Genomic DNA, 17,450 nt, shown 5'->3' with positions numbered 1-17,450 from the left:
TCATGACCTAAAGAGACATCTCAGCCAAGTTGTTTTATTAAATACTTTGTTCCTGCGCAGCTCCAGATGTCATCCCAAAGAATGTAAAGGGAGTTGGAACATGGAGAAACAACATGGAGATCAGCTGGGAGGTACAGCTTGAAAATATTGATGAATAATATTTCACAATGGATGCCAATAATGTCAAACCACACTGGCTGCTGCTGTCATGTATTCTTTCAGCCTCTGACTTACAGAGAATGGAATGGGCCACACCTCAAGTATCTTGTCTGGTGGCGACGGAGAGACTCCAGAGAAGAGTGGAAGAATGCCACCACTAAATGGCTGAAATATTATATTTATGACGCAGATACTTTTACTCCTTATGAGATCAAGGTCCAGGCTGTGAATGACTTTGGGCTTGGCCCAGAGTCACCAGTTGTTATTGGTTATTCCGGGGAAGACCGTAAGTCCCATGATTCTTCTTAATCATCATTTCCACATGACCATCACCCTGGAGTGTCATCCTTCTATTGTCCCTCTCTGCAATGACTGATATCAAAGGTAAATGACTTCTGTCTTCCAAAAGGTCCTCTTAGTGCACCCCTGAACCTGAGAGTGTCAGATATCCAGAGCACCCAGGTGACTGTGCATTGGGACACAGTGGCTCGAAGCTCAGTGATGGGAGAGCTTAAAGACTACAAGGTGTGCTGGCTCAGAGACAGCCCATACAAACATTGATAAGCTGCAATATAAATGACATTCAGTAGATATGTGAGATATGTTTGTGATCACTGCACAGTAAAAGTTATACTAAGGTCAGTGGATCACATAGTCTGCAGATATGAAAGGAGATGTATATTTAACAGTTTTTATCATGCTCTGACAAGGAATAACAATAAAATATGATGGAGGGAAGGTGCTCACTGTTTGTGATGGCTATATATACATATCATGACATATTTCAATATGCATTGACTTAATTTGTGTACCTTTACATTTTTGATAATGAAGGGTGAGAATACAAAGTTCATTGACTCCTAATTTATGCAGTGTTTCATTTAAAATATATATTTTTGATCGCTGGATGAGAATTACACATTTCAAGTGTGTCTGTGTTTGTTTTTTAATGTTAACCTTTTCTGAAGTAACAATGCAGTGGTTGCTACTGGGTTCTCATCTCTCATACAGGTCTACTACTGGAGAGACAGCAGCCAGCTGAGGTGGCTGAGAGTCAACAGAGCTATGAGTTCCAAAGTGTTTACAGACACTGGCCCGGAGCCATCTGGGGTTCTAACAGAGCTGATCCCCTACAGCAACTATAAAATGTACATAGTAGTGACCAACAGTCGATATGAAGGTCCACCGAGCAACAATATACACTTTTCTACACCTGAGGGAGGTAAGAAAAGGCCAGGGGTTTCATTCATCAAGAGACCAAACACCTCCTAACTAATAGTGATCTTTTTTTGTGTTTTTGTTTTCTTCAGTACCGTCTGCTCCCACATCCTTCAGAATCCAGCAGCGACATCTTGACAGTATTTATGTGGACTGGGACTTGCCAGCAGAGCCCAATGGAATCATCACCGGATATTCACTCATGTATCAGACAGGTGAATTTGATCATGTATAGGCCCTTCTCATTTCTAAAAGTGTATGCTATTCTTTTTTTGTATTTTATATTTAACACAGAATAGACATTTAATTGAAATAACACTAGGGATGTCCGATTATATTGGCCCACCGATATGATCGGCCCGATATTGCCGCTAATATAATATAATGTCAGTATCTGGTTTTTCCCTATAATGAAAACATATAATAAAAAGCTGCCGTAGATATAGGCCTATGGGCTCCCGTACTTGCCGTCATCAAGGCATCCAGCGGCGTCAATAAGTGGAAATGCTTCATCACGTCCTGTGAACTGGGCTTGATATGTTGAAACCATGGGCGTGGGTGTGCCGCAGATAGCACCGACATCAGCCAATTCGTTAGTTTGTAGCGGCGCTGGCATGGTCTCGTTGTGTTTGTTGTCAGCCGACATTTTTACCCACATTGAGGGTCACCAAATGTGAAGATGCGATTCACAACGAGACAAGAGTCGAGGTAGGTGGCACCAATCTGTTTACTCGCCACTCAACTCAACAACAAGCAACAATTCTTTAGCAATAGCTAAGTGGCTACAACAACCTCATGACCTGGAAATGGAAGTACACTTGGTAGATAGATAGATAGACATATTGGTATCAGTTGATATCGGAATCGGAAATTGAGAGTTGGACAATAGCGGCATATCGTTTTGCGGCAAAAAAGCCAATATCGGACATCCCATGCATTTGAATTCTTACTGTGCTTTTTGGATTAATTGTATTGCACCTTACAACATCCCAATGGTACCCAAGGTGCAGAAATAAAAATAACTTACAACAAATAAGAACAGGGTAAGATCGAATGAGATATAATAAGGACAACTAAAGCAAAAATACTTATACATGTACAGAATCACATCTAAAGTACCTATACTCATCACGTGTCAAATGCCAGTCTGATAACGAGTTTTAAAAACTGATAGCTCTGTGATAGACCATAGCGTGGGTTGAAGGGAGTTCCAAAGCTTGGGGGTAAAGGCAGCAAAAGAACGATCCCCCCATTTTTTGTACCTCGTCCTCTGGACTTCCAATGTTTGTGTGCCCAGAAGAGCTCAGGGCCGTAGATTTGTGGCGGTCAGTTAAAAGTTCAAGACCTTTAATGGCCTTGAACACAAACAGGAGGACTTTAAAATGGATTTTATAATGTATTCGGAGCCGATGGAGAGGACAGAGAACTGGAGTGATATGAGCGGAAGTACTTTTACTTGCACTGACAGACCAGAGTATCACTGAAGTAGGTTCTCGACACTAATAGGTGCACTCTGACCAGATGAGGTATGTAATGATGCTCTTTCCATGTACAGTGTTCCCTCGCTCTATCGCGGTTCACCTTTCGCAGATTTGCTGGGGTTTTTTATTACAGCGTATGACCGCTGTTACAGGCTGAATCTGGCCCTTTAAGAAGAACTTCATTGTGTGAAGTTGAGTGTCTCTCTCTTCCCTCTCTCGTCTGTCTGCACCGCCCTTTGTTTTCTGCGTCCTGATTGGCTGTAGACCATTGTCAATCAATCTCCTTCGTGCCGTCCTGCCAAGTTTCCTGTGTCATCGCTAGCTTGCTTGCTTGCTAGCTTGTAAATGAAGCTTGGGTTGGTCCGCAGCAATATGTTTTAACAAGGATACAAAAACACTACAGTACATAGGAATGGCGCCACGACGAAAAGGAGTGAACAGGAGTGAAATATGCGTGAGTGACTTAATAATTTCTTGTGTTGGTCATTAAGGTTGATCATTAAAATTCAAAAAAAAATTCAAAGGTTTGAACTTTTTTGAGTGTTTAAACAAGAGAGAAATGTGAGAAAATGCTATTGCCTGTCTGAGAAAAATGTATAAAGTGTATGGTGAGGGGTTTTACAGTCTTAAATTATTGGAAAAAAAATTAAGTTGGCTACTTCACAGATTTCACTTATTGCGGGCTATTTTGGCAACCTATCCCCCGCGATAAACGAGGGAACACTGTACTTCAGTCCTTGAAGCTCACTGGGATATCCCCTCTCTCCACAGTGAACGCCACCAGGGGAGAGGAGCAGAGAGTGGAGGAGTTCCTTCCAAATGTTACAAGTTTCTCAGTGCCCCGGTATGACCGCTACACTAGATACCGATTCTCTGTGGCGGCTCGGACTCGGATGGGCTTGGGAGAATGGCATACAGAGGAGTCACCACACTACACCACTGAGAGTAATATTGCTCAACGCACATTTGTTGGCTTACATGGGTGTAAAGTTGCTGAGTGTGCTGTGATGGCTAAGATTTAATGTACTTTGTCCATGTGCAGTCTACGCCCAGGACCAGGTAGACATCTCCACTCAGGGCTGGTTCATTGGAATCATGTGTGCGGTGGCCCTAATTGTGCTCATGCTGCTGATAGTGTGTTTCATCAAGAGAAGCCGGGGGGGGAAATACCCAGGTGCAGTGTCAAATCCTAGAACTTTCACTTCTACAAAATGTGCAGTTACACTTTATTTTCTCATTTTCTTGTTAAATTGCAGTACGGGAAAAGAAAGATATTTCATTAGAGCCCGTGGATGATAGGGATCAAGATGGTTCCTTTGACTATCGGTAAGAATGAGAGCAGCTGTTACAAATACCAGATGAGAAAACTGGGAAAATACCCAATGCACTAATATTGCAGCAAGTTTTAATCCCACATGACTTAATGCCAGTTTGTAACTTGCAGATGGAAGTACTTTCATCATTACCAGTCACAAACTAGCAATACCAAACACTACAATTCAAAAGACCAGTGCCATTACTTGTAGTACCCTACAGTAACACTCTCACTCATGGTGTGATCAACCAATAACAAAATAGCCGTAAATTAACCACATATGTGATAAATAGGACAGCCCTGATTGCTGCACTAAAAAGAGATCAAAAGAAAACATTCACACAACTAGCAACATGTAAAAACACAGTTGCAATTCAACAAACAAAAGGCATGCTTGGAAGCTCGCGTGCATACTTCCCCAGCAGCAATATCAACTTGGCATTTAGTTTGATCGAATTTCTTCAATTTTACATACATTTTAACTAATGCATACAGAAAATCTATCTACAGTTTCACACAACGTGAAGTTAATGTAACTACCAACATTTTCATGTCAGTATGACTCTGAAAAATATTGTTTCCAATATAATAATTCAATACAGGTGTCTTGTGCAGCCTGGGCGCCTGCAGCTTGTTTTTTATTGGCTCACGACACTTTGTAGAAATAAAATTCAACCAAGCAAACCCAGCAAAATGAGAAAAATACAGCAAAAAGGCAAAATGTAAAGAAAAAATCTGAAATGTTCATACTAATAATAAAGCAAAGCTTTGTCTTTTTTTTTTAGCCTGTTTAAAAAATGTAAAAAATACATAAATATATCAAAGTACAACAAATGTTATAGTTGAATCATATCAATTACAATTGTGTCGTTTGTACACTGTATCGAATTGTTCTGTTTTTAAAATAAAGTAGACGCCCCTACAACGTAAATAATCCTTTCCGAGAACGTTTACGTTATAGGGTTTTTACGTTATACGAAGTGTAAAATACATGTAAATCGCCAAATCCGTTCCAAGATCTTCCCAAACTCACCTCTTTGGCCCTTCGAATCGAATTTCTGTACTTGCACCGACTTGACACTTTATGTTATATGGAATTTCTTACGTAATACGATGCAAAAACTTGACATAAATTCTTTACTTTCAGTGGAATTTACGTAAAAGGAGGTTTACGTTATGCGAGGTACTACTGTATATCGTTTTTTAATCGTATCTTAACTCGTGTATCTAGATGCGTATGGAAGTGTTTACCACAAAGAGATTTACTATAGTAAATATTAGTAAGTATTAGTAATATTAGAAATAGTATTTCTATCTGTGATTAAGTGTGATTAATTATTAGTTAACTATGGACAAAATGTGATTAATTGCGATTAAATATTTTAGTCGACTGACAGCCCTAATATATATATCACATCAGTGATGGTGAGGAATAGAAAGCATCTGGTCCATAAATGTTGCCACACTGGTACAGATCAAATCACACAGTCATTATTTACTGTCATATTTGCATTAATATCTGATTTCTGATTTATTCTCCTTTTTACGCACCCTTTATCTACATCCCCTCAACCCTTTCTCAAGGTCTCTTGAAAGGTATGAAATAACTAAATACTAATATGTTTCACCTACAGAAAGTTTTAATTTGCAGTATGCTGCTTAAATTGCATGTCACAATGAATGATCTATTGTTTGCTTTTGTGACACAGGATAGCACGTGTCACCACTCTCCCTTACCCACGTTGGTATGTATATTTCAACGCAATGTTAACTCAAAAAATGTATTAGTTCTTATTCTATATTTACTTGCATGGTTTTAATTACCAATTAAAGTGCTGTGCCTTTTGTGCCCTACTGATTAATTTTTAAATTTGGTTTTCACACCTGCAGGGAAGAGGAAAGGGGGATTCAGAGGGGTCAGCCATCGATGGAGGCAGTGATGAAAAGGTCAGACAGTGATGATAGCCTGGTGGACTACGGAGACGGAGGAGACATACCGTTCAATGAGGATGGCTCGTTCATTGGCCAGTACACCGGCCGAAGGAGAGACGTGAGGGACTTGGACTTTGGTGGGAGTCTGGAGCTCCATTCTCCAATGAATGCCATCTATTCATTGGCTTGAAACTGCTTGGAAAAGGGAACCTACATGTGAACAGTCTTAGTCCTTGCCCGGACCAGCAGGATTGTGAGGTGCACTCTAAGCAGCTTTGATGGTGGAATAGCAGGGATAAATTCATCAACATCAACATCTGTTTGTCACATAGTGCCAGGATGTAATATTCAAATGTGTGTGCATTTGCAACATTCTCTATAGCGAAAACCTGGAATTAAACAAGATAAGATGAACATGAATCATTTTATCATGTTGATAAAAATCTCTACATCATGTTTTTTTTTGGTCAACATCAATAATATTGTAACAGCCTACAGTTTTATGACCACACGACCCGCAATTTAATACCAGTTCATATCAATATATTCCTATTCAGTAATGATTAATATCCATCCCTCAATCAGCTATTATCTAAGTTTGATGGAAGATGAGGTGGTGTCATGAATGTAACACGTGTGGTAACCTTCCAATTGCAACAGAAAAATGATTAATGCTGATATAATCCTTCTACATTATCCGTATATTATACCCTTCATTGTAAATAAAGTGTAAAATATTAAATTCTGGAATGATGACTGCACTACTCCATCCCAATTTTAAAGAGAAACCAAAGGTGGATTGCTGTTAGCCTCATTTGAAAATTGTTTTTGCTGTATATAGTTCTCTAACAGCACCAGTGTTTATTTTACTGCACCCTGAACGAACAAACTGCTGCCATGCAAGACAACGTACTGTTACATCATGCAGGTTAGTGGCAAAAAAACACATCTTATCACGTTAGCTCTCTAGTGAGGATGATATGATAAGTGATAAATTGTAGTTGTGTTATTGCAGCTGCTTTGATATGGACGACAGAATGCTAAAGTCGACATACACGTCCTCCTGTTTGAAGGCAAAGGAGAGGAAGACTATAACAACGTACAGTATATCAATACTCAGTCTTTTAAAGTTCTCCAAATGAAAGCTGTATTTTAAATCAGCTATAATATATATGAATGTATGTATATACAGTACATACATATATATTATAGCTGAAGCAGTAGTACAGTAGTAGTAGTAGTATATATTATAGTGAAGCTATAATAAATATATTATAGCTTCACTATGTAGTGAATACATGGACTTTATTAACCAGGAAGAGTATAATAACTACCATATGTGGTACCATATTGTAACCGCTGGGTTCGTTATAATAGATAATAAATAACATCCATGATGTCGACCCGTGTATATTTTATTTTGTACAATTATTGTGAATATGTGCGCAGAAATTGCAGCAAAATATCAGTGGCAAATTACTGAAAAACAGTAGATTAAGTTCATAAAAGGCACTTGAGACAGCTATGGGGTCCTCTCAAACCGGAAGAGGATCTTGTAGTATTTAATGTGCAGGCTTTGATTGTTGGTCTGGAATAGTTGCTGAAGTGCTCTGAGTTGGAGGTAAGCTGAGAGTGTTTATCTTGCAATACCCATAGTAAAACGAGTGTATGTGTGAACGAGCTCATCAGTAATGTTAATAATTAATATCATTTTGGTTTGGGTATTTTTGTGAACGTGTCGGAATATTAAATGTTTTTTTCATGTGATAATTAGCTCGTGGGTAAACTAGCAGTTTATGCACCACTTGGTCGCAGATGTACAGTAAGCGCACTGTTTACAGTATGAATGTAGAACACTGCATTTCACGTGTACATATTTTTGACTTACGACAGTTTTGGCGACAGTTTGTGTTTATAGCAAACATTGTCACATGTTGCTGCTGCTGTGCTGTGTGTCGCAATAAAGGAGAAACGAAAACTGCACACGCCTGCAGGCTGTACAATAAAGTACAATACAGTATCGCTTCTGGCGACTGACGGGATATTGCAGTAATGACTTGAAGTAAATTGACATTGATGAGTGGAATTACAAGTATAATGTGAGAATTTCCCATTGTGGTACTAACCATATAATATTCCTGTAATCTATCTAATCAGAAAAAGCATCAACAGATCATCAACAGACATTTAATTTGATACCTGACTCACTTCCCTAATTTCTGGTAACTGTTATGAGATATTTGCTGTCGCGCCCTGTTTTACCATTGACGTAAAACAAAACAGTGATGGAAAGTGCAAAACTCTGTATCTTTCCTAGGATTTATGTGAACCCAATGACATTTTCAAAACTTGTAGATTTCCGCATATGGAAAGTATGAGAACCTGTTTTTATCGCAGCTGACTTCAAATATTTAACATAAATGGGAAATTAATACATGCGTCTTGGTTAGCGGACAGATAGTCGTTGACGTTTCAAACATGACAGAGCATGCACTAATAAATAGCATTGTGCACAATCAGATTTGAATTAAAAAAAATTCACATGAGCACTCATAAATAGAGAAATAATAATCCCACGTACCTTTTACCTTTCCCAGTCTGATGTTGTGATCCTTCTGCTTGAATGGGTTAAATTTAGAACCCGACCGATATTGTGGGCGGAAAAAAAGCCAATATCCGATATATCGGCCAATAACTGATATATTGGCCCATATATGAAAAAAGAGCATTGATATACACAGGATATATACTGCACATGAACATCAATTTTTATAATACCCAAAATACGATTCAAAGCAAAGAAGCAGAAGACTACCCAGTTAAAATAAGGACGTTTAATTAGTAAGACTGTCAACATAAGATCAAGCCTCTTTGTGATTTACTTTTGGGTGTTGACACAAATTTGTAGTGTTCTTTGCTTTGCTGGTGCTGAAGCCCTGGCTAACTTGCACACTGCACATGTTGCATCCAATGTAACGCCTCCACACTTTACTCTTCCCTTCTGCCTGTGAAATGACAATATTATACATTTAGTGCATTGTGGTCATTAGCCTAGAGTTTACTTTTAAAATAAAAACAAGTGGCTGCATTGGGCTAAAAGTGATAATACGTAGGCTAATGTGTTTTTCAACTAATACTTGATGTGTAGGCTAAACGCATAGAAAATGGATGGATGGTTGGATAGTCACAAAAACATCTTGCCAATATGAATTCGTCATATTTATTAGCTATTGAAAAGTACTATCTGCAGCCACAGAGTATTTGCAAACAGCTGCTGAAAACAAATGCTGAAGCAAATATTAAAAAGTGAAAAAAAAGTTGACTACAAACAAAATAAGAAATAATAAAAACATGCATCACATTGCTAGACTTAATACAAGGGACTAAAGTTTATGTAACAATGTAGCTGCTTTCAAAACATGCAATATATCAAATGACAGCTAAATAAATTACTTGGAACATTTTCAAAATGATTAAATGAAGACATTAACTTGTGAATGTATGAGGCACTGGAAAATCCTGCATGGAAGTATGAAGTGGGACGCTGGGTACAGTATATCTGCATTTGACTTTAAAACGCTGTACAAGCTTGTATTGTTTTACAAAGTCACAGATTACCATGATGTACAGAAAATGCAGTTTCTTTTCGCATTTAAGTTGTCACTTCCTACAACTGAGTGAGACATAGCAGCACAGGGAGAGCGCTGCTTTGTGTGTGACGGGGAGGGACTGGGTACAGAGAGCAGGCAGACAAAGAGAGACACTGGCTACATATCAGCTACATTTTCACCGATATTGATTAAGCTGTGATATGTCATAATCGGCCCGATATTGGCAGGAAAGTTGTTTATCGGCTACATATTGGCTGCATTTTCACTGATATTGATTAATCTGTACTATGTCATAATCGGCTCGATATATCGGCCCACTGATATAACAGTCGGGCTCTAGTCGAATTGAAGCTTTTTAGCTGCCAAATAATAATTTAATTACCAGCCATTTTGATAATTGATTGAGAAAGCATCCACATTTCCTGATTGTAGTGCCTCAAATGTGAACAGTTTTTAGTTTAATTTGTTAAAACTATTTGAATGTGTCATTCTAGGCACATTTTTGATATTTTGTAACCTTAACAACTAATATATTAATCACGTAAACAATCAAAGCAATCAGTAGTGATAATTAGACTGTGATACTATGAGAATTATCCCATTGCAGTACCGATAAAGGCTTATTCTGTTCTATTCTTCCTACCAATCGCAAAGCAGAACAAGAAACAAGTAGCAGAAATGTAAATCACAGGCAGCTGGTTTATAAGTATGCCAGTATGTGCTCCTTGTGGGGAAGCAAACCAACCGTTATCAATATGTTATTACTAGAAAAGCCTTTACGTAACCTTACTTGCGCTTGTCCTGATTTATCTTCCAAGAAAGTTAGATGTCATCAAAAGTACTCAACTAATTGTCTGGGGGCATCATCTCATTACTGTGGCTTGCGGCCTTTGTCCCTTGTCTTATCACACCTATAAAGCACACTCCAACATGGGAAACAGTCACATCCACCCAATCACCGTGGACCTCAAAGGTTTTTATCAGCTCTTGTTAATATACTTACACATTGTATATGGTAAAAATCAACCATTTGCGAAGAAGAATTCATGTACCATTTCTTTTAATAGTTGCAGGTCACACCATGGCTCACCTAAAGATCTTGGCTGGTAAGCGTATCACATTATTTCAATTAAAGACAGATTGTAGCATAACACCAGTAAGTACTTAATATTTTCTTTCCAGGATTGTCCCTTTTGCTGTGCCTCCAAATTGGTATGTTTTTTCAACATCCCTCACTAGGTTCACTATACCGTTTTTTTAACCACTAATGTGAGCCTTATTCATATCATTCCTCATCCTTTGTTCAACAGTGTCCTCGAGCAAACTGGTGTGCTACTTCACCAACTGGTCTCAGTACCGGCCAAATGTTGGCAAATATTTGCCACAAAATGTGGACCCCAACCTCTGCACACACTTGATCTACGCCTTCTCAGTCATCAGCTCCTCTAATGAGCTGTCAACTTACGAATGGAACGATGATGTTCTGTATAAGTCCTTCAATGAACTCAAGAACAGGTCAGTTATGTTCTGATGGTCACGGGGGTTCTGTTGTTTTTTTTTTCTCTCAACCTGTTAAACGTCTTTGCGTTTGAATGTCAAACGTTTGTGATTGTTTTTAAAGCATGAAAGAGTGATTTACTTGTGGTAATGCTAAGCCGTAGAAGTAAATAACTTACAACAAGTCAAAGTCATGGAGGGCATAGTATATTTACCAGTACCAGTACAAGTATATTTACCCTTCTGGTTTCTTATAACTGCTATAAAATTGCTTTTTCGTTGGCGAAAAGTCACATGGACCAAACCAATAAATCAAAAAAGTCTATCAAAAATGTAAAAAATAACAGTTGTACAGCAGCAATGATAATCACAAGCACAGAAAATATCAGCGTAAGATTCCAACCAAGGCTGAACTGACACTAAATACACAACACAGCAAGCAGGATGTACTGTATAAGGGTGGGTAAGGTGCTTATAGGCTACCACAGGAGAAGCAGGCTACCAAGACCACGAGAAATGGAGGAAAAATAAGGATCACACAGTAACTGACCATAGCAGATTCAAAACACAACCAGACAACTAAGGGAAAAAAAGCACAAAGTCCAAAATTTGTCAAGCCATTGAATACATGCTTAACACAACCTCAACAGTCTTAATAAGTAAAGAATATGTACTTTAAAACTGCTGATAATATATCTGAAAGTTTATAATCACATGAATTTTAAATGTGATGGCCACACAGCAACCCTGAGCTGAAGACCCTGCTGGCTGTTGGTGGATGGAACTTTGGAAGTACACAGTAAGTCTAAAAGGAGCTAAACAAATAACGATGACAATACTTAAGCACTGGTAGGATTGCTAAGACGAAGTACTGTTTCCCATCACAACAGATTTACCATCATGGTCTCGACTCCGGCCAACCGCCAGACGTTCATCCAGTCATCCATCAGATTCTTGCGACAGTATGGCTTTGATGGGCTGGACCTGGACTGGGAGTACCCCGGAGCTCGAGGAAGCCCAGCGGAGGACAAGATGAGGTTCACAGTGCTATGCCAGGTCAGCTGGAAGAACATTAAATGTATGTGCCTTGTCAAATTACAAAAAATGATACTATAATTGTTTATAACTACAGGAATTACTGACTGCCTTTGAGGAGGAAGCAGCACGGACCAGTCGGCCACGCCTGCTGCTCACGGCTGCAGTGGCTGCTGGCAAGGCAAACATTGACAATGGTTATGAGATTGCAAAAGTGTCGAAGTGAGTTCAATAGAGAAAAAAAACATTGAAGATGGCTTTTTATTAGGGGTGTAACGATTCATTCACTACATTGATGCATCGATTTATATTCCTATGATTCAACTACATCAGTCTGTGTTTAGCAAGTTTTTCATTCCGGATGGCATATATCGATCTAACGTCGTTTAAAAGGTAATCTGTCAATTGAATCAATACTAGGAAAGAAAGCATTGGATTTAAGCACGACAGGCTTTATATGAATGTGTGTTTTTTTAAGCAAAGCACTTTTAATGATAAAGACTCGATAAAGACATTCAGTCTGTGTCTGTGACGTCATTGTCTTCCGGATATGTAGTGGTCACGGGACCTGTGACATACAGTTCATTCGCGTCGTCTTCTTTTGGTCAGTTAATTCGCTTCATTCAGTATTCATATTTAGCACCTTCGTCTTTATTAGAAACTCCTTTTAAGTGACATGCAAAGTAAGGACGTTTTGTACACCTCTTGACGGCAGCTTACGGTCCAGTAGCAGTGATGCTTAGTGACATCATCATCCAGCGTGGCGTGTCCAGGGCAAAACACATACTGTATGTGCGCATTTGTGTTATTCTTGCTACAAGTAGTTGCTGCACCGTTCTTTCAAATGGCTGCTCTGATCAGGAGGATTATCAGCACAAAAGAAAAAGCCCCTGCTTCCATCGGCCCATACAGGTGAGAAAGTTTCAGCACTTAATTGAAGATACCATACCACCTTCATTTGCTGAAGAATGTGCATAACGTCCCCCGCCTTTGGTTGCTAAGTGCTGGTTTGGATTGCACTATTTAAAGTAATTAATCATGGCAAGCTATACCACCCTCTGTTCATCCTGATTTTGTATTGCATTTTTAACTCATTTTTGTACTCGTTGATAATTTATTCTTAAGTATGTCAGCATTATTAACAATTTATTCCTGATTCCCTTACAAAAAACAACGGGAATCTAGGAAACTTCACCTGCACTGTCCAGTATCCAGGTATTTATTTTGCAGTCACACTCGATGAATTTTTGGCGAAAAAGTTACTGAATCGATTTAAAGTTACTGAATCGTTTCAAATCGCATCGTTCTAAATGAACCGTCCTTGAATGGTATCGGCAACCGAAAACGAATCGTTACACCCCTACTTTTTATGTTCTTTTGGTAGCATTAAAATGTGCTTTGGTGTCAAACAGGTTGTTGGATTTTATGAATATCATGACCTATGATTTCCATGGAGCATGGGAACCGTTCACTGGTCACAACAGCCCCCTGTATCGCTCTTCTTTTGATAAAGGGGACAACATCTACTACAATATGGTGAGTACACTATCCGGTATACACAACTACTTAGAGTTTGATGGCCAATAAATGTTTCTGTCTTCCCTCTAAAAGGACTTTGCAATGAAATACTGGCGAGACCAAGGAGCTCCTCTGGACAAGCTCAATGTTGGTTTTGCGACATATGGGCGCACATTTCGTACAACTTCAGCAGCTGATGGCGTCGGAGCGCCTGCCAACGGACCGGCCTCAGCTGGGACATACACCCGTGAAGCTGGGTTCTGGTCCTACTATGAGGTTGGTCAACACAAGTTTATTTTAGCACTTCAGCACTTCAGACACCTTCTTGGAAATGTCTTCCGGACAAGACCCGATGACTATTTCTGCAACACAACTTTAAACCTTAGCCATTTTCCTGTTCAGGGTCACACAGAAGCCAGCCAATGTCAGATGACTTTTAAGCGGGGTACAAAGCGTTTCTAAATCTGAAGAGATTTTTTTTATCTGTTGCAGACCCCACACGTGAAGATAAAAAAATCAGGCATTGAACAGTTTCGATCGTGCCGTGTGTGGTGTGCTCCCATAATCTCAACACAGCACATCACACACATAACGATCCTGTCCCACCACTGATCTAGAATCTCACCCTCCAAGCCAGAACTTTCGCATGATCAAATGTGACCTAACAAAAATGAGGAAGAAACAAAGCTGTAATATATTCAGGTTCTTTTTGTCGTCTTGACTCTAATTAATAGAGATAGCATTTAGTATTTATATATTTATTATTTGTCCTGTACTGTGTGTATGTATATGTATGTATGCGTGTGTGTGTTTGGTGATTACTTTTATTATTTAACAGTGCTTTAGGGCAATTCAAAATGTTGATAAGCCTCAAACCTGAATATTTACGGAAGTGAAAGTGAGGTTTTCGCTTTTGTTCAGAATGTCTCCGTGTGCACAATTATTAGGCAACTTGAAGAATATTCCCATCTCACTACTTGATTTCCATCTTTGAAAGTCAGAATGATGAACAACACAAACTTTACAAAGAAATATTTCTGTGAATGTTGTCCGATCGGGTCTTGTCCCAAATTGCCATCATTGCCAGGGGAGCAAAACAGAAGCAGTACAGCGTCCTCCGAAGCCCACAATGGCGCCTTTGTTCGTCAATGTAAAGTGAAAGTAGGTGTATGTTTTACTCTTATACACACAAAAAGTCATTTCAGCATGCTTGAAAGCAGCAATTAAATTATACTTATCTAATGTGAAAATAACGGCACATAATTGTTACATCATCTGTCAGCAACAAGCCAAAAGCTCTGTCTTCACCATCCACACGAATACGCTTAAAGCCGGAGTTCTTCACCCTGGCCGGAGTTTTCCAAAAGCTCAGTTTTTAACGACAAAAACCTCCGTACGCATGTGGATGAGAGGTTTAAACGCAGAGAAAAATATGCGGTTTTGAAATATCCGTATTTGTGTGGACAGGGCCTCAGTTGTCTTTATGGGTTGATGTTCACCTTGTAAATTTTCAGTGGTACAGGAGTGATAGGAGTAGCAGCTACTGGCACACAAGCCTAGAGCGCCTTCTCGCGGCTGTCAGTGTGAAAAAAAAAACATGTATAAGTCGCTCCGGAGTACAAGTCGCAGGACCAGCCATACCATGAAAAATAGTGTGACTTATAGTTCGGAAAATACGGTAATCATCCTTGGTGCGTGCTGTTAATGCCACAGATTAATACGCATCTAACCACTTACTCGCAGATCATTGGCACATTGTTTTATTTCATTGTTACAGATTTGCACATTCATCAAAGGAGGAAGTCTTCATTGGATCGACGAGCAGAAGGTGCCCTATGCCACGAAAGGCAACGAATGGGTTGGGTTTGATAACAGACAGAGCTTTGAAATCAAGGTAATAAATGGCCTACTTCATTAATATTGAAGTTGATATACTACAGGTTATGTAAACACAGTGCCAAAACTGCAGGTTGTCAATATTTATGGAGATGAGCCACACAAGATACACTGAGGTCTTTGTGCCAGTTGGCCAGGCCAGGCAGACGTCAGTATAGCTGGCAATCAATTATCACTGGTGTGCCTTTGTGTTGGTTTTCTTGGATGTAGTCATTCTGAACCCTTTGCATCATGTGAACAAAAATAACTATCCAACTGTATGCAGTGTCCTCCAAAGTGCTATTTTAACCTGCAGCACTCTATGCATGATGTCCCACAGGCACAGTACCTGAAAGAAGAACATTTTGGAGGGGCTTTTGTCTGGGCTCTGGATCTTGATGATTTTGCTGGACAGTTCTGTGGGCAAGGAAACTACCCACTCATCAGTTACCTGCGCTCTCTTCTGGGTTCAGGTCAGGTGTTTGTAGTAACTAAAACAATTGATTTGTTTAACACCTCAATAAGCCCCTAATTGATCTGTTCCACTATCTACTTCATCACGTTAGATGTCCCAACACCATCTCCGGAAACAACAAACCCAGCAGAGTCCACGATGGCACCAACCGCCACTTCCCAGCCAACCGCCACTTCCCAACCAACCGCCACGTCCCAACCAACCGCCACGTCCCAACCAACCGCCACTTCCCCAACAACCAGCACTTCCCCAACAATCACAACAACTGTCGCTCCTGGTAGCAAATTCTGTGAAGGGAAGCTTGACGACCTTTATGTGAATAGTGATGACAAGCACACCTTTTACCAGTGTTTCCAGGGCCGCACGTTCCTCCAGAGGTGCCCTAGCAATCTTGTTTTTAGTAAACAATGTAATTGCTGCGATTGGCCATAATACATACAGTACATGATGTCTGTTCTCTTCCTTAAACAATACAGCATGTTTTCACTCTTTCAGATTTATTTGAGGGGAATATATTCAGTGCAGCAAAGCACAATCCCAAAGTTACCTTTGTTTATGGCGACTACCTAAAAACTGCATCATACTCATCCTTGCTGCCCTTAAAGCCCAACTACCTTTCTTTAAGCTTATTTCTCATTTGGCTTTTATAATAAAGGTGTCATCTATTGTATGCTATCCAGAGTCATGCAATAAACACACCCTAAGTCATGCAATAAACACACTCACCTTATAATCAATACACCCACGCTAAGTCATGCCAATAACACACACCCTTAGGTAAAAATACAATTACGCCAAGCATAGTGTATCAGAGCTGTCAACTCTTCCGGATTCTACAGAAGACAGAAAATGCCCCTGCCTTCCAACAGCCTGACTGGTGTTAAAAACCTCCCAATTTTTGTTTGCCAATCAAATTGTGAAAAGAAATACATATTGTGTGAATGTGTTAAGATCGCTATCGAAGTGGCACTGAAGCTGCACTCGACGTGGCGAGCTCCGTCGCCACCTACGAGTCTAGCATGGCTAGCATACAGCATCAATCAAAACGCTATCTCCAACGTCAACGCCAACATCAGGCTTAAGTGAATACAGCACAGTATACATCATCCCAGGGAACTCATGACGTCCCAAAAAAATATTACCAAAGCTAAAAGAATGAGTATCAAAGTGAATGGACGTGTTTGTACATCCAAATCCAAAGTAAATATCACGCATTCGGTACGATTTGCAGTGTCAGTGTTTCTAGTGCAGGGGACACTTTTTTTGTATACTACCACTATACCGTACTCGGAGTTGCACATTTGAAAATAGCATTTAAATATTTGACGACTATG

General features: G+C 39.6%; 2 protein-coding genes across 8 annotated transcripts in view; both read left to right on the top strand.

Annotated features, from left to right (window-relative positions):
* The window catches only part of nfascb (neurofascin homolog (chicken) b), a 28,734-nt gene extending 21,538 nt beyond the window's left edge, over positions 1–7,196 (top strand). For 3 of the 6 annotated variants that reach the window (XM_054775139.1, XM_054775138.1, XM_054775137.1), the window contains 11 exons: positions 61–131; positions 223–445; positions 569–684; positions 1,171–1,381; positions 1,470–1,592; positions 3,630–3,803; positions 3,901–4,032; positions 4,115–4,184; positions 5,883–5,918; positions 6,064–7,033; positions 7,121–7,196. In XM_054775139.1, the coding sequence (XP_054631114.1) occupies positions 61–131; positions 223–445; positions 569–684; positions 1,171–1,381; positions 1,470–1,592; positions 3,630–3,803; positions 3,901–4,032; positions 4,115–4,184; positions 5,883–5,918; positions 6,064–6,295 (1,388 nt within the window). In that variant the 3' untranslated portion in view covers positions 6,296–7,033; positions 7,121–7,196. Of the gene's footprint in view, positions 1–60; positions 132–222; positions 685–1,170; positions 1,382–1,469; positions 1,593–3,629; positions 3,804–3,900; positions 4,033–4,114; positions 5,770–5,882; positions 5,919–6,063; positions 7,034–7,120 lie in introns of those variants that run through there. The other 3 variants (XM_054775140.1, XM_054775141.1, XM_054775142.1) reach the window with 3 other exon arrangements.
* A 436-nt stretch (positions 7,197–7,632) lies between these two features.
* LOC129182275 (acidic mammalian chitinase-like) lies at positions 7,633–16,791 on the top strand. Of its 2 annotated transcripts, XM_054778162.1 has the most exons (13): positions 7,667–7,726; positions 10,636–10,689; positions 10,784–10,822; positions 10,899–10,928; positions 11,027–11,231; positions 11,956–12,012; positions 12,104–12,269; positions 12,346–12,470; positions 13,661–13,784; positions 13,860–14,042; positions 15,544–15,660; positions 15,982–16,114; positions 16,208–16,791. In XM_054778162.1, exons 2-13 carry the CDS (start codon positions 10,647–10,649, stop codon positions 16,546–16,548), a joined length of 1,563 nt encoding a protein of 520 aa, XP_054634137.1. In that variant the 5' UTR covers positions 7,667–7,726; positions 10,636–10,646; the 3' UTR covers positions 16,549–16,791. The 2 variants fall into 2 exon arrangements, with proteins under 2 accessions (XP_054634146.1, XP_054634137.1); XM_054778171.1 differs by lacking the exon at positions 10,636–10,689 and having other exon boundaries at positions 7,633–7,726.
* Positions 16,792–17,450: the final 659 nt, after the last annotated feature.

Source organism: Dunckerocampus dactyliophorus, chromosome 1 (genome assembly GCF_027744805.1).
Source record: "Dunckerocampus dactyliophorus isolate RoL2022-P2 chromosome 1, RoL_Ddac_1.1, whole genome shotgun sequence".
Classification (NCBI taxonomy): Eukaryota; Metazoa; Chordata; class Actinopteri; order Syngnathiformes; family Syngnathidae; genus Dunckerocampus; species Dunckerocampus dactyliophorus.
Note: the sequence above shows the minus strand (reverse complement) of the source record. Positions and strands in the feature narration are given on the sequence as shown.